At 43.0% G+C, this 21,903-nt stretch overlaps 1 protein-coding gene across 2 annotated transcripts in view; it reads left to right on the forward strand.

Moving 5' to 3' along the window:
• The window catches only part of KREMEN1 (kringle containing transmembrane protein 1), a 63,010-nt gene that overhangs the window by 32,343 nt on the left and 8,764 nt on the right, over positions 1-21,903 (forward strand). For both annotated transcript variants that reach the window (XM_007461156.1, XM_007461157.1), the window contains exons 4-5: positions 7,994-8,118; positions 16,914-17,067. In XM_007461156.1, coding sequence (XP_007461218.1) covers positions 7,994-8,118; positions 16,914-17,067 — 279 coding nt within the window. The remainder of the gene's footprint in view (positions 1-7,993; positions 8,119-16,913; positions 17,068-21,903) is intronic.

The raw sequence follows: 21,903 nt of genomic DNA on the forward strand, positions 1-21,903 counted from the left end.
ACGCTCTTCATCACACATTAGTGATCAGAAATAAGATGCAATTCCCCAATCCCTGCCTGCAAGACCTGAGTAGGGTCTTACTGTAAGTTGAAGGGAGTTTTGCCTTAACTCATGGATTGTGCAAGAATGAACTGCTGTTGGGTTTGACTGATTGTATATGGGTTGTGGTGTGGTGTATCTGAAGGCTATTGAATGCAACTTACAATGCTTAATAAAAATCTTTATTCTTGTAGTATAAAAAAATAAAATAAGCAGTCACTGCATGGTTTCTGAAGAACCAGATTTTTATTTGTAAGAAAAAGTAAGAGGAGTTCTGTACAGCCAGGGAAGAGTTTTCTAAAATGTAGAACTTTGCTTCTGGTTTCTCTCTTTTTTTTTTTTTGCGGTACGCGGGCCTCTCACTGTCGTGGCCTCTCCGGTTGCGGAGCACAGGCTCCGGATGCGCAGGCTCAGCGGCCATGGCTCACGGGCCCAGCCGCTCCGCGGCATGTGGGATCTTCCTGGACTGGGGCACGAACCCGTGTCCCCTGCATCGGCAGGCGGACTCTCAACCACTGTGCCACCAGGGAAGCCCTGCTTCTGGTTTCTTAAACAAATATCTCAGACTTGGTCAGAGCACTGGAATAGAAAACACAGTAATGGGTCAGGACTTCTTCTTAAGCAAATTACCATCTGAAGATTTTTATTCAGATTGAGCTTTTACAATAAAAGCCATGTTTTCTGTGTTTGTCAGGAATTGCTAGATTGCGAGGAATAGAACTCACTCAAGCTAACTTGAGCAAAGGAGATTTATTTATTGGAAGGACACTGGGAGTATACTGCAGAAGTCAATACCTATGTCCCAAGAACCTGGGAAGGAAGTACCCACTCTTGCCATTTCTCTTTGGGGCCACATGGCCTCCCGTCTCTGCCTCTCTCTCAGTATGGTGTCCATTCTTCTTCCTCTTTGTGGACCAACAGAATCAGCTCACTCATCCACTCACATGCTCCAAACGTGGCTGGTTGCCTTAATCCCTACTTGACTGAACCCTACAAGTCCAGTGCCTGTAATTCACTTACTGGAATCCTAGTTCCACCTTCCTGGGAGAGAGGATCTGGTGGCCCCAGTGGGAGTCAGCTGTGGCCAGAGGATGGGTGGGGTTCTTTGGCCTGTCCCCACCCAGCAGCAGTTACGGTAGCAGGTAGCAGGTCCTCTGAGACAGTGGTTCTCAGAAAAGGGCTGTTGGCTGTGGAGGCCCCCATGGAGGTGTGTTTAGCACCTTCACAATGAGGCCACAGTTATATCCAAATGTAATGGCTATTTAGGAAACCTGCCTGGTTGCTTCCCAACAGTTCCTTGTGGTAGTAAAAGAACAATAGTTCTTGGGTTATTCCGAAGAGAGAACCATCTTCCCTCAGCCACCTCTAAAATTTTTATCTCTGTCAGGAACTCTGAACATCTGAAGAGGTTGTTGGTAATTAACTGTCACATTTTAAAGCATCAAGTATGATCAACAAGGGGTCCATTTATATTTTAAGATGATTTTTAAAAATTGAATGTGTTGGAGCCTCTTTGCTAAGAAAAAAATGCATGACCAAGCAACAGGACTTTAAAGTGGTCTTGAAAGTAAAAAGGAATCTGAGGACAAATATCCTTTTTCAAATTGACTTTTCCTCCCTGCTTCTGGGAAGAGCTAAGGGTGGGACACAGTCTGGAAATCCACTCAGTTGACCAGTCATGCTTTTGAAGACGACAATGACGTGTCTTCTCTGGCGAGACTTCGAGCCACACTTTCCAGTGCGAGTCAGAGGCAGTGACAGCCCTCAGAGGCCAGCCTTGTGGGACACAGGGTGCTGAGGGACTGTGTGTTTGCAGATTCAGTCTTTATTCTCAGGAAGTCACTTTCGTTTAGCTCCCAGACTGTCCCCATGAGGAAAGGGGGGGGGGCCAAGGACACCAAGAAAAATACAGTGGAGTGAGAATCTGCCACTCTAGAGCTGACCTCTGCTCTCCAGTTAGTTCTATCTTGTGTGTCCCCATGCAAGGCCCTTAACCTTGCTGAACTGCAGCTTCTCAGTCACCTAGGAAGCACATCACCTGTCCCACCTTCTTGAAAGGGACCCGAGTTTCATGTGAAAGGCTTGCATGGCAGTGCACTGTATCTAGCCAGATGTAAGAGGTTAATATTTTAATATCTAGAATCAAACCCAGTTTTCCAAGGTGGCTGCCTTTGACTTTATCTTTTAAGTCAATGCTATTTTACTCTTCTTTTTTTTTTTAATTAATTTATTTTTGGCTGCATTGAGTCTTCGTTGTTGCACACGGGCTTTCTCTAGTTGTGGCGAGCGGGGGCTATTCTTCGTTGTGGTGCATGGGCTTTTCATTGTCGTGGCTTCTCTTGTTGCGGAGCATGGGCTCTAGGCACACTGGCTTCCGTAGTTGTGGTATGCAGGCTCAGTAGTTCTGGCTTGCAGGCTCCAGGGTGCAGGCTCAGTAGTTGTGGCACTGGGGCTTAGTTGCTCCACGGCATGTGGGATCTTCCCAGACCAGGGCTTGAACTCGTGTCCCCTGCATTGGCAGGCAGGTTCTTAACCACTGTGCCACCAGGGAAGTCCTATTTTACTCTTCTGTTAACCGAGCAGGTTATTCTTGTTGGTGTGGTAAATGATGAAAGCCTTGTTGTATATAATGATAACAAACACTGTTTATTCAGCACATACTATATTGCCAGGCCTTGTGGTGTTTACTTTATTTACATTATCTAATTTTAATTCTCACAAGAACCCTTGAGGCCCATATTGTTCCTCATTCCACTGTGGACAAACCTCAGCTTAGAAAGGCCATGGTGGAGGGGCTAGAGTTAAGCCTGGGGTCCTTCTGACTCGAAAGCCCACATTTGTGAATGCTGCAAAATGCTGGCTGCTTCTGGACAGGTGATGGTAGCACCAGTGCTCTTCAGAACGTTGCCAAGAACTGGGAAGTGAGCAAGCAAAAAACAACCCCTGAACTACAGTATGGACGACTGAAAGTGGGAAGTGGTAAAGGCCTTCCCTCTTTCGGAAACTGTTATTTTCCACACAGTTCTAATAAGCTCGATAGTTTTCTTCTAAGCCTAAGAAGCAGAAAATTAAGAAGAGGATAAGCAAAGACCACAGGCATGAACAGTAGCAAGTAGACGCTAAGAGTCCTTCCAGTTCTAATGTTCTGAGGGTTCAGCTGCCCCAACAGTAACCACGGAGACAGATTAACTATTAAAGTCAGACACAGGAATACAGAAAAGCACAGTCTAGGACCATTTGGTGACGTACATCTGGTGACCTCAAGCCACCAAGAAAAACTTAAAGTACGTAAGTTAAACTAAGTTTTTTTTAAAAAATAGCTAATGCATTTTAGAAAAGTTTCATCCAAAATGATAAAGATAGAATTTTAAGTTTTAAAGTTAACCTTTAATGGAGAACTTGGTTATCTGGAATGGTGTTTCCAGATAGTCAGAGAGGACAGAGAGGAGTCAAAACCAATGGGTACTGGCTGTAAGTGGATGTCGTGATGCAGATCAGCTCTGCCTTTCACTCTGCTCTGCTCTCTCGACTCCCTGCTGCCTAAGAGGTACCTCTCTCCCTCCATGAGTTCAGCTGGCAATGTGGGACACATTTGTTCATTCAGCACACAGTTTTAGAGCACCTGCTGTATGGCTAGGACCATGCCAGGCCCTGGGAATACAAGTGGGCAGAAGGTACAGTCCTACCCTTAAGTTGTTCATGGTTAACTGGGGAGAGAGACACATAAACAAGTGTTTAGAATCAAGCTTAGCATAGGCTGCTGTAGGACTACACAGCAGGGGCGTATAACCTGTTTTGTGGGATGGGAGGATGATGGGAGGCCCATGGGGCTTCCCAAGGGAAATGATGCTCAGGCTACAATCTTAAGCAGGGAAGAGCATTCTAAGCAGAAGAAACAGACTTTTGTAAGAAAGTCCAGAGGCCATAGAGCAATGTGCAGGTGGGAAACTTGAAGATGCACTATGATTTATCTTGGCTTTCATATAGAGTGTGAGCCAAGGGATAGAGAGAGGGGTCATGCTGATGGGGGTGGGGTAGGGGAACAGCACAGATCAGGCAGGACCTTGTGTACCATGTGAGAGAGTTTGGACTTTATCCTGAAGGGCAGCCTGGGAGCTTTGAGATTTTTAGGCAGGGCTCCTGCATACCTCTGCATCTCCTGCTGCTTTTCCCTCTCTTTCACTGGTCATACTCACTACTTTGTGTTCCTGCAAAGGCCAAGGTTGTTCTTGCCTTAGGCCTTTGCCCTTGGCCTTCCTCTGCCTGGAATGTACTGTAAAGATTACTCTGTTTGCAGTGTACTAACTAGATTAGAATAGGGTGAGCCTAGGAGCAGGGAAGTGGAATAGGAGACCGATGGAATAGTCTGAGTGGGAGAACGGTGGCCTAAACGGGGGAAATGGCAGGCTGGATAGAGACGTGGACAGGTGTCTGCAATATTTTAGGAGGTAGAATTGACAGTGTCTGGCAAGCGATTGACTTGGGTGTCAAGGATGATACCTAAGGCCATGGGTATTCAGAGGGGTGGAGCAGCAGCAGCATGGTGTGGTCTGATTTCCAGTGATCTACCTCCCCCGTGCGTTTTGGGACCTCACTGCCCCACTGGAACATGAGCTGCCTGGATTTGCTCACCGAATTATTGTGAATAAAGCTTATAGGTTCCAGCTGCATCAATGCAAACTACGACCCTGTTTATGTCTAATCTTAACATTTATGATTATGTGCCTTGGGCTGTCTATAAATGACTACATAATATCATGCTTATTTGTGAGCATAATGGAATAAATGAGAGAGAAATCAGAGTAAATGACCAAGACGATCACGATCAAGTAGCTCTTATTAAAAACCATTAAACGCATGGCTCAGGTTTCCATATGTAAAGCCCCTTTAACAAACTTGGCTTATATGATATGCCTCCGACTAGAGATGCTTACTTAACTCACTGCATTTGTTTAAACTCTAAAATCCAGCCATTCCCAAGCTAGGCCCCCACTGAACACTGTGAACTCCTACTGCCTAGAGCTTTTCTGTTTACATTTGCTTCTATAGAGATTTGGTTTGTTTCCGAAAGATGCATTTTAACATTTGTGTGGTGAGCCACATTTGTTATATTTGAACCATGTGTGATGCAAAGGAGAAGGGTTACCACTTGGCTTAGGGGGGAAGGATGACTCTTTGGGTTAACTTCCTGCCAATTTAAAATGAGCTGGTTAGATGTAGATGGTGACAGAAATTAAAAAGTGTGTATGTGTACATATATATATATTATGCACACATATACCTATATACATGTATATATGAGCTGGTTAGATGTAGATGGTGACAGAAATGGAAAAGTGTGTATGTGTACATATATATATTATGCACACGTATACCTATATACATGTATATACATGTATACATATATATATGTATATATATGTATATTTTTATATGCCCAAACCTAGTTTGGATATAAAGCTTACTAAACTGGACCATGCTGTTCTCCAGTCTTAAACATAAAGGAAAAGTGCTTCCTAAGAATCTATATGTCTCACTTTGGAATTGGATAATGTATAACTCTTGACTGACCTAGAAGTGCTTCTAGGACCAGGCCTCATTCATGTCTTATTGTAGCTGTAGTTATGTAAACTGTGAGGAGCCAAACAGAGAACGTAGTGAAAGGGCTTCATCTGATAGTGAAGTGATTCATAAGTTAATAACACAGATGGAAAACTAAGGGGCAGAGAGGTTGATTTGTCCATGGCTCACAATAAATTCATTCCTTCATTCAATGAGCATATATTTAGTATGTGTTATATAGGTGTGTTAGTTGTCTATTGCTATATGACAAATTACTCTAAAATTTAATGAATTAAAACAACACACATTTTTTAATGACTTTTTAAAAAATTATTTTTATTTATTTGGCTTCATTGGGTCTTCGTTGCTGCACGTGGGCTTTCTCGAGTTGCGGCGAGCGGGGGCTGCTCTTCGTCGCGGCGCACGGGCTTCTCATTGTGGTGGCTTCTCTTGTTGCGGAGCACTGGCTCTAGGCACACAGGCTTCAGTGGTTGCAGCTCGTGGGCTCAGTAGTTGTGGCTCGCGGGCTCTAGAGCACAGGCTCAGTAGCTGTGGCGCATGGGCGTAGTTGCTCCACGGCATGTGGGATCTTCCCGGACCAGGGCTCGAACCCATGTCCCCTGCATTGGTAGGCAGATTCTTAACCACTGCACCACCAGGAAAGCCCCAGCACACATTTATTATCTCATGCTTTCTGTGGGCCAGGAAATCTGGGCCTGGCTTAGCTGGGTCCTCTGCTTCAAGGTCTCTCATGTGTCTGCCAGGGCCGGGATCTCCTCTGAAGGTTCCTCTGGGGAAGGATCTACTTCAAGCCTACGTAGTTGTTGGTGGGATTCAGCCTTTGCAGAAACTGAAAGTCTCAGTTCCTTGCTGGCTGTTGGCTGAAGGCCATTCTCAGTTCCTTGCCATATGACATCTTGGGCATATGTTGCTTTATCAAAGTATATAAGCTGAGAGGGCGATAGAGAGAGTCTACTAGCAAGACTAAAATCAGAGTCTCTTGTAACCCAATCACAGGAGTGGCATCCATCAACTTTGCCACGTTCTGTCGGACGAAAGCAAGTCACTCTTCCAGCCCACACTCAAGGGGAAGGGATCACACAAGGGCATGAACACCAGGAGGTAGGGATCGTGGAGGGCCGTCTTTGAAAGCTGTCTGCCACAGTTGGTATATATATTTAGGTTTCCTTATTCTCAGTTGCAGCTTTTTCTACTAGACCAGACCGTCTGATTGTGTGAAACACTAATATGTTCACTGTGGTAAACAGAATAATCTCCTTCCCCAAAACGTCTATTTTGTAACCCCCGGAATCTTTAAATATGTTACCTTACATGGCACATGTGATCGAGTTAAGAATTTTGAGATGGGGAGGATTGTCCTGAATTACCCAGGTGGGCCAGTGTAACCACACAGGTCCTTGTAACATAGAGGCAGGAGGACTAGAGTCAGAGAAGGTGATGTGATGATAGAAGCAGAGGGGTGCAAGCAGAGGCTGGGATGGGGCAGCCACAAGCCAAGGAATAGGGGCAGCTTCTAGGAGACGGAAAAGTCAAGGAACAGGTTGTCCCCTCGAGCCTGTGAAGGAACACAGCTCTGCTGATGCCTTGATTTTAGCCCCAAAAGACCCATTTAGTACATCTGACCTCCAGAACTGTTAAGATAATGAATTTATGCTACTTTAAGCCACTAGATTTGTGGTCATTTATTCCAGTAGCAATAGGAAACTAATACATTCACCAAAGGACCTGGTTAAACCAACTTGCGGGGCTTTTTAAGAAACAATGGGAGGCATAACGCATAGGATGGTGGGCTTCCGAGGGCTTTTTTTGCTGTCCAGTGACTCTGAAACGTAATTTACATATTGTAGCTTCTCTGTTTTTAGGAAGTTATTCCTAGTTCTCGTTAATACTAAATTCTATCAATATTGAACAGGTGAAAAAATTGTTAGGCTTAGTTATATGGGCCTCACTCGTCAAAATAAAACAAAAACATAGCAGCTAGCAGAGGACACTAAGTCTTCCTTTTTTTTTTTTTTTTTTTTGGGTGGTACGTGGGCCTCTCACTGCTGTGGCCTCCCCCGTTGCGGAGCACAGGCTCCGGACGCACAGGCTCAGCAGCCATGGCTCATGGGCCCACCCGCTCCGCGGCATGTGGGATCTTCCCAGACCGGGGCACGAACCCGTGTCCTCTGCGTCGGCAGGCGGACTCTCAACCACTGCGCCACCAGGGAAGCCCAAGGTTTCCATTTTTAAAGCTTATTGCTTGTTATTCATTTGCACCTTAGGAGTGGAAATGTTGGCTGAGATGAGAGTACCTGACACAACACGCTTTTCCCTCTTGGTGTTCACAGCCAGATGTTGTAAAGTTCTTTTGTTTTTCTTTTTTCTTCAGTGCCTGGAAACCTTGGCTGCTACAAGGATCATGGAAACCCACCTCCTCTAACTGGCGCCAGTAAAACGTCTAACAGACTTACCATACAAACCTGTATCAGTTTTTGTCGGAGTCAAAGGTTCAAGGTAATGGTTCTGTGGCTGTGTATCTATAGAAGAAGATAAAGGTGTAAGTGCATTCTGCTAAGATACCTTTAAAACATATAAATTTTAAAAAACAACCTGTGAAGCTATATGACTGTATACTTTTCTGCCAAGGAGAAGTTGGAGGAAGAGTGAGGCTTGGGATTCAGGGGCGTGAGGCAGCACTCTGTCCAAAGACTGAGAAAAGGGGAGGAAAAGCACCCATATCTGCATCCCAGTTTGACCTCCAACACAGTTACATGTGTCCTTGAGCTCCTGCATGTTATGAGCAGAGACATCTCTGGCTTCCTGGGGGATCTGGGAATAAGCCAAGGTAGTGGTTACTTCTTCGATACATTAAGGGGCCCTAGCCTGGACACCAGTCCCAAATATTTTCTTTCCTTCTTATCCATTCTTCTATCTGAAACTCATTTGTCAGCCATTAAGGTTCAGTAATGCTCTTGTTTATTATATCAAAAAAAAGAAAGAAAAGTCTTTCCCTCCCTCCCTCCCTAGGATTTTTGTTCCAATAGGGAAGGGAGAGTATCTCTCCCTCCCTCCCCTCATTCTTTCCTTTCCTCCTCCCTCCCTTCCTTCCTTCCTTCCTTCATCAGTCAAAAGATCATTAATCAGGCCCAAGCGAGGAGAATAGACTGGCAGGGTTCAGGGCCTCTGGGGGGCAGGTAGCTGAGCAAGGCAGTTAGCCCAACGTGATCAAGCGATTGGTTGCTTGCAAAACATTGAGCGTATAAGTAACTATATTGAGGATAATGGGAGCCAGGTTTCTCACTATTAGAGAAGAAAGCCAGGGAAAATTGGAATGAAGTCTATAGTGCTGGACAGGGATTGAAGTTATTAGTATAGTGCATGGTTTCTGATACATATATAGAGAGAAGTAAATTTAACTATAAAAGTGTGTGTGTATGTGTATGTACGTATATGCATGTATATTTCCTAGCTCTGTCCACTGAGAAGGCCTGGGAACAGTGCCACACTGGTAGTAAAGGTCACATTTAGCACTCATATCTTGGTTTATAAATACTGTTCTCCATTAAAAAGAACTAGGGCTCCTTGGAGAAAATTGCTGATTCTAGAGAAATCGCAGGATAAGATTGTTGGGGTTTTTTTTCCTGAGAAAGCACAAGATGATCCTGAAACATCTTGTACAAGAAAGTAAGGAATGTGAGGGACTTGTCAATAGGACACAGGAACCCGCTTGGAGGGACTCCCACTGGCTAAATCTAACATAATTTGAGCTTCAAAACAAATAATAAAATAATAAATATACTCCATTAAATAAAATAAGAATCCGCAAATTCACGCTGATATAAAAAAATAACTGAATACGACCAAATGTAAAATAGATAGCTAGTGGGAAGCAGCCACATAGCACAGGGAGATCAGCTCGGTGCTTTGTGACCACCTAGAGGGGTGGGATAGGGAGGGTGGGAAGGAGATGCAAGAGGGAGGAGATATGGGGATATACGTATAGCTGATTCACTTTGTTACAGAGCAGAAACTAACACACCATGGTAAAGCAATTATACTCCAATAAAGATGTTAAAAAAAGTGAATAAATAAATGAGGAGAAGAAAAGCATTTCCTTACAGGAGAATGCCAACTAATAAATGCAGAAGAAAGATGGAATTAGAAAATTCACCATTTGGCCACCATCATAGTAATAATTGATTCAGAGAACAAATATCAAGGTATGTAAATATTCCACATCCTCATGGATGGTGAGTAAAAGTTTTACTAGTGAGTGAAAGTTGCGTGAGGAATAGGATATTTATATAGCTTCAGAGATCTCCCCACAAAATACTACCATAAAGGGAAAACAAGTAATTCTACAGTGAAGAAAACTGGCGTACACTACCATATGCAGGTGATCAAAGTTAGTATCACCAGTGATGGGACCACTAGACATTGTGTCTCACCTGACCTGTCAAGAGCATAACATCACTTTGGTGATTGTCTGCCAAAAATGCGTAATATGAATATAAGCATGAAACACCAGGTAAATCTGAAACGAGGGACATTCTACAAAATAGGCTTTATTCTTCAAAAATGTTAAGGTCACAAAGGTCAAGGAAGGCCTGCAGCTATTCCAGATTGAAGGAGACTGAGGAGACCCGACAGCTAAGTATGTCTGTGTTGCTGGATTGGATCCTTTTCTACAAAGGATACGGTGCAGGCAGTTGCCAACTTGAATGTGGGTCTCTAGGTGAGAGGGAAAGGGCAGTTCTTTGTATTATTATTGCAATTTTTCTGTAGGTTTGGAATTATTTCAAAATGAAAATACAGCATAAGTATTTGAGAAAACACAACACCCATTAATGAGAAAAGTCATAAGCAAACTAAGAAGAGAAGGGAACTTCCTCAATTTGATTACGAGCATCTACCAAAAACGCTAAAGCTAAATTTATATTCAGTGGTGAAAGGTTCAGTGCTTTTACATGTACAATCAGGAACAAACAGTGAGGCCCACTGCCACCTCTTCTGATCAGCATTGTACTGGAGGTCCTTTGCAATAAAATAAGGAAAGAAAAGTAAATAAAAGGCATGTAGGTTGGAAAGGGAGAAGTAAAATTTTCTTTATTTATGGACAAGATGATCATGTATGTAGACATAAGGAATCTATGAAAAAGCTATTAGAACTAATAAGTAGATTTAGCAGGGTTGCAGTTTATAAGGTCATATACAAAAATTAGTTGCATTTCTATATACTAAAAGTGAACAATTAAATATAAATTTTCAATTTAAAGGAGATGCAAGAGGGAGGAGATATGGGGATATACGTATAGCTGATTCACTTTGTTACAGAGCAGAAACTAACACACCATGGTAAAGCAATTATACTCCAATAAAGATGTTAAAAAAAGTGAATAAATAAATGAGGAGAAGAAAAGCATTTCCTTACAGGAGAATGCCAACTAATAAATGCAGAAGAAAGATGGAATTAGAAAATTCACCATTTGGCCACCATCATAGTAATAATTGATTCAGAGAACAAATATCAAGGTATGTAAATATTCCACATCCTCATGGATGGTGAGTAAAAGTTTTACTAGTGAGTGAAAGTTGCGTGAGGAATAGGATATTTATATAGCTTCAGAGATCTCCCCACAAAATACTACCATAAAGGGAAAACAAGTAATTCTACAGTGAAGAAAACTGGCGTACACTACCATATGCAGGTGATCAAAGTTAGTATCACCAGTGATGGGACCACTAGACATTGTGTCTCACCTGACCTGTCAAGAGCATAACATCACTTTGGTGATTGTCTGCCAAAAATGCGTAATATGAATATAAGCATGAAACACCAGGTAAATCTGAAACGAGGGACATTCTACAAAATAGGCTTTATTCTTCAAAAATGTTAAGGTCACAAAGGTCAAGGAAGGCCTGCAGCTATTCCAGATTGAAGGAGACTGAGGAGACCCGACAGCTAAGTATGTCTGTGTTGCTGGATTGGATCCTTTTCTACAAAGGATACGGTGCAGGCAGTTGCCAACTTGAATGTGGGTCTCTAGGTGAGAGGGAAAGGGCAGTTCTTTGTATTATTATTGCAATTTTTCTGTAGGTTTGGAATTATTTCAAAATGAAAATACAGCATAAGTATTTGAGAAAACACAACACCCATTAATGAGAAAAGTCATAAGCAAACTAAGAAGAGAAGGGAACTTCCTCAATTTGATTACGAGCATCTACCAAAAACGCTAAAGCTAAATTTATATTCAGTGGTGAAAGGTTCAGTGCTTTTACATGTACAATCAGGAACAAACAGTGAGGCCCACTGCCACCTCTTCTGATCAGCATTGTACTGGAGGTCCTTTGCAATAAAATAAGGAAAGAAAAGTAAATAAAAGGCATGTAGGTTGGAAAGGGAGAAGTAAAATTTTCTTTATTTATGGACAAGATGATCATGTATGTAGACATAAGGAATCTATGAAAAAGCTATTAGAACTAATAAGTAGATTTAGCAGGGTTGCAGTTTATAAGGTCATATACAAAAATTAGTTGCATTTCTATATACTAAAAGTGAACAATTAAATATAAATTTTCAATTTAAAAATTAATTAAAAAAATTTTTAATTAAAGTTTTATTTTTAAAATTAAAACAAAAATTTAAATGCCATTTACAGTAGCATAAATAACAGAAATAAATTTAACAAAAGATATTGAAGACCTATACACTGAATACTGCATGGCAAGGGAAAATTAAAGACGATCTAAATGAATGGAGACATAGACATTGTTCATAGATCAGAAGGCTCAATATTGTTATGTCAGTTTTCCCCAAATTGATCTATAGATTCAATACAATCCTAATCAAAATCATACCAGGTTTTTTAAATTGACAAGCTGATCCTAGAATTTATATGGAAAGGTAAAGAACTTAGAATAATCAAAGTAATTTTTAAAGCGATCATCCTAGGAGGACTTGCCCTGCATGATCTCAAGACTTTCTGTAAAGCTACAGTAATCAAGACAGTAGTATTAACATACAAATAGTCACGTAGATCATGAGTCAGATTTGGCGTGTGGGCCAAATCCTACCACCCACATATTTCTGTAAAAAAAAAAAAAAAGTTTTATTGTCACACAGCCACACCCATTCCTGTATATATTGTGCAGGCCTGCTTTCATGTTTAGTCATTGAGAAGAGACCGTGTGACCCATAAAGCTGAAAACATTTACTGTATGACCTTTTATAGAAGGAGTTTTCCAACCTTTGTTATAGATCAATGGAACTGGATAGAGAGTCCAGAAATAGACCTGCACTTAGATGGACAATTGATTTTCAACAGAGATGCCAAGTAATTCAGTGGGAGAGAGGATAGTCTTTCAACAAATGGTTCTGGAGAACTGGAGCTCTTTATGAAAAACATGAATCCCTGTCCTTACATCACATCATAACTTCAAATTATACTACTGAAAAAATAGCTATAGTACTGACATAAAGATGGACATATAAGCCAATGGAATAGAATTTAGAGTCCAGAGATAAACCCATACATTTATTTAAGGCCAATTGATTTTTTTTTAAGTTTTTTTTTATGTGGACCGTTTTTTTAAAGTCTTTATTAAATTTGTTACAATATTGCTTCTGTTTTATGTTTTGGTATTTTGGCCCTGAGGCATGTGGGATCTTAGCTCCCTGAACAGGGATCGAACTCACACCCCCTGCATTGGAAGGCAAAGTCTTAACCACTGGGCTGCCAGGGAAGTCCCAAGGCCAATTGATATTTGACAAGGGTGCCATATCATTCAATGGGGAAAGAATGGTCTTTTCAACAAATAGTGCTGGGACAACTGGATATCCACATGGAAAAAGAATGAATTTGGACCCCTACCTCATATTACATATGAAAATTAATTAAAAATGGATCACAGGCCTACATGTAATAGCTAAAAGTATAAAAGTTTAGAAAGAAGTATGGGTACAAATATACATGACTGGATTAGGCAGTGGTTTTTTTAGTTATGATACCAAAAGTACAAACAATCAAAGAAAAAAGATAAATTGGACTTCGTCAAAATTTAAAACCTCTGTGTATCAGGGGCACTATTAAGAAAGTGAAAAAGCAACTCACAGAATAGAGAAAATATTTGCAAAACATATATCTGAGGGCTTCCCTGGTGGTGCAGTGCTTGAGAGTCCGCCTGCCGATGCAGGAGACGCGGGTTCGTGCCCCGTTTCGGGAAGATCCCACGTGCCGCGGAGCGGCTGGGCCCGTGAGCCATGGCCACTGAGCCTGCGCGTCCGGAGCCTGTGCTCCGCAAATGGGAGAGGCCACAACAGTGAGAGGCCCGCATAACGCAAGGAAAAAAAAAAAAAACAAAAAAAAAACAAAAAAAAAACATATATCTGAATAAAAATCTAATGCCCAGAATATATAAAGAACTCTTGCAATGTGACAATAAAAAGACAAGCAACCCAACTAAAAAATGAGCAAACAATCTGTAGATTTTTTTAAAAAATATTTATTTATTTATTTATTTATTTTTGGCTGCATTGGGTCTTTGTTGCTGCGCATTGGGCTTTCTCTAGTTGTGGCTAACGGGGGCTACTCTTTGTTGCCGGTGCACAGGCTTCCCATTGTGGTGGCTTCTCTTGTTGTGGAGCATGGGCTTTAGGCATGCGGGCTTCAATAGTTGTGGCATGTGGGCTCAGTAGTTGTGGCTCTCAGGCTGTAGAGTGCAGGCTCAGTAGTTGTGGTGCATGGGCTTAGTTGCTCCACGGCATAGTTGTGGCTAGCGGGGGCTACTCGTCGTTGCGGTGCACAGTCTTCTTATTGTGGTGGCTTCTCGTGTTGTGGAGCATGGGCTCTAGGCATGCAGGCTTCAGTAGTTGTGGCACGCAGGCTCAGTAGTTGTGGCTCACAGGCTGTAGAGCGCAGGCTCAGTAGTTGTGGCTCATGGGCTTAGTTGCTCCAGGCATGTGGGATCTTCCCAGGCCAAGGCTCAAACCCTTGTCCCCTGCATTGGCAGGTGGATTCTTAACCCCTGGGCCACCAGGGAAGCCCTGATGAGCAAAGGATTTGAATAGACATTTCTCCATAGAAGATGTACAAATGGCCAATAAGCACATGAAAAGATGCTGAATATTACTAGTCTTTAGGGAAATGCAAAAAAAAAAAAAAACAAAAAAAAAACAAAAAAAAAACATATATCTGAATAAAAATCTAATGCCCAGAATATATAAAGAACTCTTGCAATGTGACAATAAAAAGACAAGCAACCCAACTAAAAAATGAGCAAACAATCTGTAGATTTTTTTAAAAAATATTTATTTATTTATTTATTTATTTTTGGCTGCATTGGGTCTTTGTTGCTGCGCATTGGGCTTTCTCTAGTTGTGGCTAACGGGGGCTACTCTTTGTTGCCGGTGCACAGGCTTCCCATTGTGGTGGCTTCTCTTGTTGTGGAGCATGGGCTTTAGGCATGCGGGCTTCAATAGTTGTGGCATGTGGGCTCAGTAGTTGTGGCTCTCAGGCTGTAGAGTGCAGGCTCAGTAGTTGTGGTGCATGGGCTTAGTTGCTCCACGGCATAGTTGTGGCTAGCGGGGGCTACTCGTCGTTGCGGTGCACAGTCTTCTTATTGTGGTGGCTTCTCGTGTTGTGGAGCATGGGCTCTAGGCATGCAGGCTTCAGTAGTTGTGGCACGCAGGCTCAGTAGTTGTGGCTCACAGGCTGTAGAGCGCAGGCTCAGTAGTTGTGGCTCATGGGCTTAGTTGCTCCAGGCATGTGGGATCTTCCCAGGCCAAGGCTCAAACCCTTGTCCCCTGCATTGGCAGGTGGATTCTTAACCCCTGGGCCACCAGGGAAGCCCTGATGAGCAAAGGATTTGAATAGACATTTCTCCATAGAAGATGTACAAATGGCCAATAAGCACATGAAAAGATGCTGAATATTACTAGTCTTTAGGGAAATGCAAATCAAAACCAATGAGATACCACTTCATATAATAAATAACCTAGGACAGCTGTAATTTTTTTTAAACGACAAAAGCAAGTGTTAGTGAGGTTGTAGAGAAATTACAACCCAAAAATGTCATTTCTAGGTATTTACCCTAGAGAAAGGAAAACTTATGTTCACACAAAAATCTACACAAATGTTTATAGCAGCTCTATTTTATAATTATGAAAAACTAAAAACAACCCAATGGATTAACAAACTGTGGTACATTCATATAACAGACTATACTGCTCAGCAAATTATAAAATACATGCATCAATTTGGATGAACCTCAGAGACATTATGCTGAGTGAAAGAAGCCACTCTCAAAACATAACATACTGTATGATTCCATGTACAGTATACAATGTCTTAGTCCATTCTGGCTGCTGTTACAAAATGGTTGGCTTAAACCAAGCATTCATTTCTCATGGTTCTAAAGGCTGAGAAGTCCAAGATCAAGGCTTTGGCAGATTTGGTGTCTGGTGATGGCCCGTTTCCTGGTTCATAGATGGCCATCTTCTCACTGTGTCCTCACATGGCAGAAGGGGCAAGGGGGTCTCTTTTATAAAGGCTCTAACCCCATTCATGAGAGCAAGCCCTCACTTCCCAGAGGTCTCACCACTAAGTACCATCACATTGGGAATTAGCTTTCAACATACAAATTTCGGGGGTTGGGGGGGACACGGGCATTCAGTCTATAGCGTATGACATACTCGAAAAGATAAAACTATAGTGTAGAAAACTAATTAGTGGTTGCCAGATGTTCTAGAGGGAGAACTATTATATAAAGCGATAGCACAAGGAAGGTTCCTAGGGTGATGCACCTGTTCTGTATCCTGATTGTAATGGTGGGTGTACAAATCTATACATGGGTTAAAATTCATAGGACTGTGTACCATATAAATAGTCGTACTGTATGGTAATATAAAAAATAAAAATGTTAAGTGGGGCCTAAAGTAAGTTTTCTGTGAGTACTAACTTTAAAGCATTTACCACCTGGCACATAGTAAACATTCAATAAAATGTTTAGCTGTTATTATTATTAATGTTTCAAGTTAATGAGATTCCCCCCTGCCTTTAACTTACTTAAATACAGTAGAAATGCAAACATTAATAAGGGATGCTTACTGAAGGGGAAGCACCGTGGTGGTGCGTAGTTACCAGTCCGCATGTAATGAAGTGTGGTGAGGGTGGGATGAGGCAGAGGTCCCTGGGGAACATGGGCTGGGAAGATGAAGTGCTTGCTTGCTGGGGGCCGAACCTGCCAGGCTCCTTCAGGCCACCGACACCCCTGACTGACGCTTACCAAGTGCTGCTTCTCTGTCATGGCAGTTTGCCGGGATGGAGTCAGGCTATGCTTGCTTCTGTGGAAACAGTCCTGATTACTGGAAGTACGGGGAGGCAGCCAGTACTGAGTGCAACAGCGTCTGCTTCGGGGATCACACCCAGCCCTGTGGGGGCGATGGCAGGATCATCATCTTTGACAGTGAGTATGCCCTGTGCCTGGCACTGTCCAAGGCACGGGAACCCTGGGCCAGGGGAACCGGCCTGCCCCTGCTTCCTCCCTCCCCATTATCCATTCATTCACTTGGCAATACTTATTAAGCACCTACTGCAGGCCAGGCAGGCACTGACCAGACCCTGGGGGGTACAGCACTGAACCAGAAGACTCTAGAAGGGAACACAACGTTTAACAAGTAATTACTTACAGTTGTGCCCTGGCCTATTTTGAGATGCTCAGACAACCTAGAAAAGATAATAGGGACACTGATGTAATGGTTCAGTATCAGCTTTAAGATCCTCTTGTTTAATGTAATTTGCAAGCCCTTTTAGTGTTTTCTGAGGTATCTGAGATTTATATCTTACCGTGATAGAGCAGAGAAGAGATGCAAAGCTTCGAGTTGTCTTTCCAGGCCTGGTACTGAGTGTGCCCTGACCCGCCCGTCTCCTCCCTGACCCGCCACTCCATGAGATGCTGGCCAGGGCAGAGCATCTAAATGGGGTATGGCCTGGGGCCTTGACCTTTTCAACCGCTGGCCCACTTGATCCCCCGTAATCCACCCACATCTACGCGGTGGTAATGAGACTTTGCAACTTCGTACCAGTGCAGCGCCAGATTTTAAGATGGCAGAAAGGAGATAGTCACAGATGAGGCAGACGAAGGGAAAGGCTTGAGCTTACTGAGATACACTGTAGAGTCTACAGTGTTGTTAGTCCCCAGGCTAGATTAGATGCTGACATCTTGACTAGGCTGAGTGGCTCAGTTTTAAGCCAGAATGTCATGTGGTGCGTCAGTGTCCTGGGGCTGCTGCCATAGCAAATTATCACCAACTGGGTGGCTTCAAACAACAGAAATTTCTTCTCTCATAGTTTGGGAGCCTAGAAGTCCAAAATCAAGGTGTTGTCAGGGCCATGTTCCCTATGAAGGCTCCAGGGAAGAATCTTCCTTTGCCTCTTCCTACTTTCCGGTCATTGCTGGCAGTCTTCAGCATTCCTTGACTTGTAGCTGCATCACTCCGGTCTCTGTCTTCTTTACGTGACTGACTTCCCTCTGTGCCTCCTTACAAGGACACTAGTCATTGGATTAGGCCTACCCTAATCTAGTACAGCCTCAGTTAACTTGATAACATCTGTAAAGACCCTGTTTTCAAATAAGGTCACCATCACAGACACCAGGCATTAGGACTTAAACATATCTTTTTGGAGGACATGATTCAGCCACTACATATGGTGTCTGTAAAACCCAGCCCGAGTTTGTAACTGATGCTTTCACAGGTTACAGCTCAGACACTGTCAAAAATGTGTTTTTTTGTGACGGGAGGACAGTGGGTGGATTGGCGAGCAGAACTCACATGGTTAATTTTTGGTCTTTTTAGTTGTGTGCCCATTGGAGACTGCCAGTGGCTTCCTATACATCCTGTTTTGCTCAGTGTTAGTACCTCTGTTAAAGGCTGCACCTTAGCTAATGTTTAAGGGAGAATAGTTGGCAAATAATATGTGCTGCACGTCCATTTAGCCTTTCATCTCCAGAGTTCATTGTTATAAAATCCTCTGCCTCAACACCCCAACCCAGGAGAATATGTTGGCTGACCTTACAGAGTGCCTGGTATACTCTTAAGTAAAAAAAATAAGGAGAAAAATACGGAGTCCCTAGTATGTAAGGCTTTATAAGAATTGTCACGTTGGGCCCTCCTGGCAGCCATCTGAGGTAGGCATTATTATTATCCCTCTCATTTTACAGAAGAGAGTCCTAGGTTGTGGAGAGGATAAATAACTTGCCAGGACTCACACCACCAACAAGCCGTGGGCATAGACAGTAAACAGAAGCAGGGTGTGTGGGTTCACTACCTGTTTTTCTACTTTAAACAGAATACAGTGTTAATTTTTTTTAATGGAAAATAAGTGTTTGTGAGAATATGGAGAAATTGAAACCCTGTACGTTGTTGGTATAAATGTTAATGGTGCAGCTCCTTTGAAGCAGTCTGGCAGTTCCTCAAAACGTGAAACAGAATCATTTTATGACCCAGTAATTCCACTCCTAAGTATATACCTGAGAGAGCTGAAAACATATGTTCACACAAAAGCTTGTACATGAATGTTCATAGCAGCATTATTCGTAACAGCCAAAAAGTAGCAACCACCCAGATGTCCATCAACTGACGAATGGATGAACAAAATGTGGTGTGTCCATACAATGGAATATTATTTAGCCCCCAAAAGAAATGAATTACTGACCCCTGCCACAACATGAGGAACCTTGAAAACATGATGCTCGGTGAAAGAAACCAGACACACGGGGCGCATATTTTTTTTTTTTTAATTTTATTTATTTATTTATGGCTGTGTTGGGTCTTCGTTTCTGTGCGAGGGCTTTCTCCAGTTGCGGCAAGTGGGGGCCACTCCTCATCACGGTGCGTGGGCCTCTCACTATCTCGGCCTCTCCTGTTGCAGAGCACAGGCTCCAGACGCGCAGGCTCAGTAATTATGGCTCACGGGGCTAGTTGCTCCGCGGTATGTGGGATCCTCCCAGACCAGGGCTCGAACCCGTGTCCCCTGCATTGGCAGGTGGACTCTCAACCACTGCGCCACCAGGGAAGCCCAAGGACGCATATTTAATGATTCCATTGATAAGAAATGCCCAGAATAGGCAAATCCATACAGACAAAAAACAGATTAATGGTTGCCAAGGGCTGGGGAAAGGGGAGGAATGAGAAGTGATTGCTTAGGAGGTATGGGTTTTCTTTTTGGGGTGATGAAAATATCCTGGAATTAGATAGTAGCAGTGGATGCCCAGCATTGTGACAAAACTAAATACCACTGAATTGTACTCTTTTAAATGGTTAAAATGGTGAATTTCATATCAATAAAAATAAGTGTAGTTTTTATCTGATACTCTTTCATTCATCTAGAACATTTTTATTGGGTATCTTCAGTGTGGCAGATAAATTATGTTTTATTTGCACAGTGCCTCTACTGGAGCGTCAAATGGAAATAATTTGGTTTAAAGTCAGTCATCTTTGTACCAAGTATCATCTTCGGTACTAGAAATATATCTAGGAGTTAGCACTGGGCCTCACACAAAAGTGCCCTAAGACAAATTAATTACGATGAAAATAATTGCTCTCTATTGAGTGCTTGCTTCATGCTAGACTTGATGCTGGGGCACTTGTTTATTTTGTTATTTAATCCTTGCAACAGCCCAGTTGATAAGGAAGCTGTGGATCAAAAGATTAAATAATTTGTCCAAGCTAATAAGTGCCAGAGCCAGGATTCAAACTCAGGTTTGCCACAATTTTTTATTTTTCTATTTTCAGCAACTAAAAATCCCTTTTATTAACAATAACAAGATAGATCATAATACCAGATCCAGTTTAATGCTTTAAAAGTATGTGAACAGGGCTTCCCTGGTGGCGCAGTGGTTGAGAGTCCGCCTGCCGATGCAGAGGACACGGGTTTGTGCCCCGGTCTGGGAAGATCCCACATGCCGCAGAGCGGCTGGGCCCGTGAGCCATGGCCGTTGAGCCTGCGCGTCCGGAGCCTGTGCTCAGCAACGGGAGAGGCCACAACAGTGAGAGGCCTGCGGGTCAAACTGGCCCTTTCCGCAGGTCTCTAACTGCCCCCTCTGGCTTCCATGCCCTCGCGGACTAAAAAGAATGGCACTGAGAGGCTGCCTATTCCAGTCTTCAGAGGCCTCGACGTGTGTTGACTGGCAGGGGCCCCTGACAGCAGCCAACTCATAATTCATACCCCACAGCTTTGTAAAGAAAGGTACAAAATGCAGCACTGTAGAAATAATCTGTAAAGTTTCATCTGTTAGGGGTAAAATAGTTTAAAGAGCTAAGTACTGCCTCATGGAGATCCTTATGATCCACTGGATGAGGCTGAGCATTTCAGAGATGGTGACTGCAGACTATCCCGTAATTTGGGTGGGCAGACGTGCCTCTCCAAAGAGATTGGAGGAGAGTTAGACGTGAGAAAGGGACCAGGTTGCAATCTCTGTGTCTCAGAACAACAGCCTCGGGAGAGAGACTACTCAGGCAGCAGGCGGAAGCTGTCTGCTCAGTGGTTGTTGCCACATCCAGTGATTTGTCACAGGCTCTGTGACTGATTTTCCAGCAGGCTCTCATGAGCTTAGGGAGGTTGCTGAAGTAGGTTGTGTTCTGTGTGTAAAAGTGGCGCTGATGAAGGCTTCAGAGCCTCTGCTGCCCCCAGAGTTAAATGTACTGAATTAACAGAACCAAACAGAAGATCAGATAGGCTGGCGTCAGCAACAGGTCACAGGGACTGCCCAAGCAGCCCTCTTGGCCTCCCTCAGCTTCTAGGCACTGAAGGGAGAAGTAAGTCATATAGGTTGGGTCTTACTTGGTAACATTAGTGGAGCACTTATATTTACAGGGCACTGTGCTATCCATTTCCCAGGCATTCTCTCCCTTAATTCTCATAATACTGTGAAGCAGGTACTGTTATCTTTACTTGCCCCACAAGAAAACTGAGGCTCATAAAAGTTTAGTAACTTGCCCAGAGTCCCACAGATAGAGATCCTGCCCTCATGGAACTTACATTTTGGTGGGAAGGGAAGAGATTAATGGTGAAAAAGATTGAGGGCCTAAGGACATGTAGGATCTGACAGCTGGGACTGTATTAGTAATTGTATTTCATAGATTCCAAGATGCCATCAGTTGTGAGATGCAACATTATTTTATATGCCACTGAAGGGGAAAAAATGCTTCCAATTAAACAATGACATGCACGGACTGAAAGACACATCCTAGGTTGTGTGTCAGGTCAATGTCCCCTTCAAAAAATAAGATGTTGAATATAT

This window comes from Lipotes vexillifer, unplaced genomic scaffold (assembly GCF_000442215.2).
Source record: "Lipotes vexillifer unplaced genomic scaffold, Lipotes_vexillifer_v1.1 scaffold691, whole genome shotgun sequence".
NCBI lineage: Eukaryota > Metazoa > Chordata > Mammalia > Artiodactyla > Lipotidae > Lipotes > Lipotes vexillifer.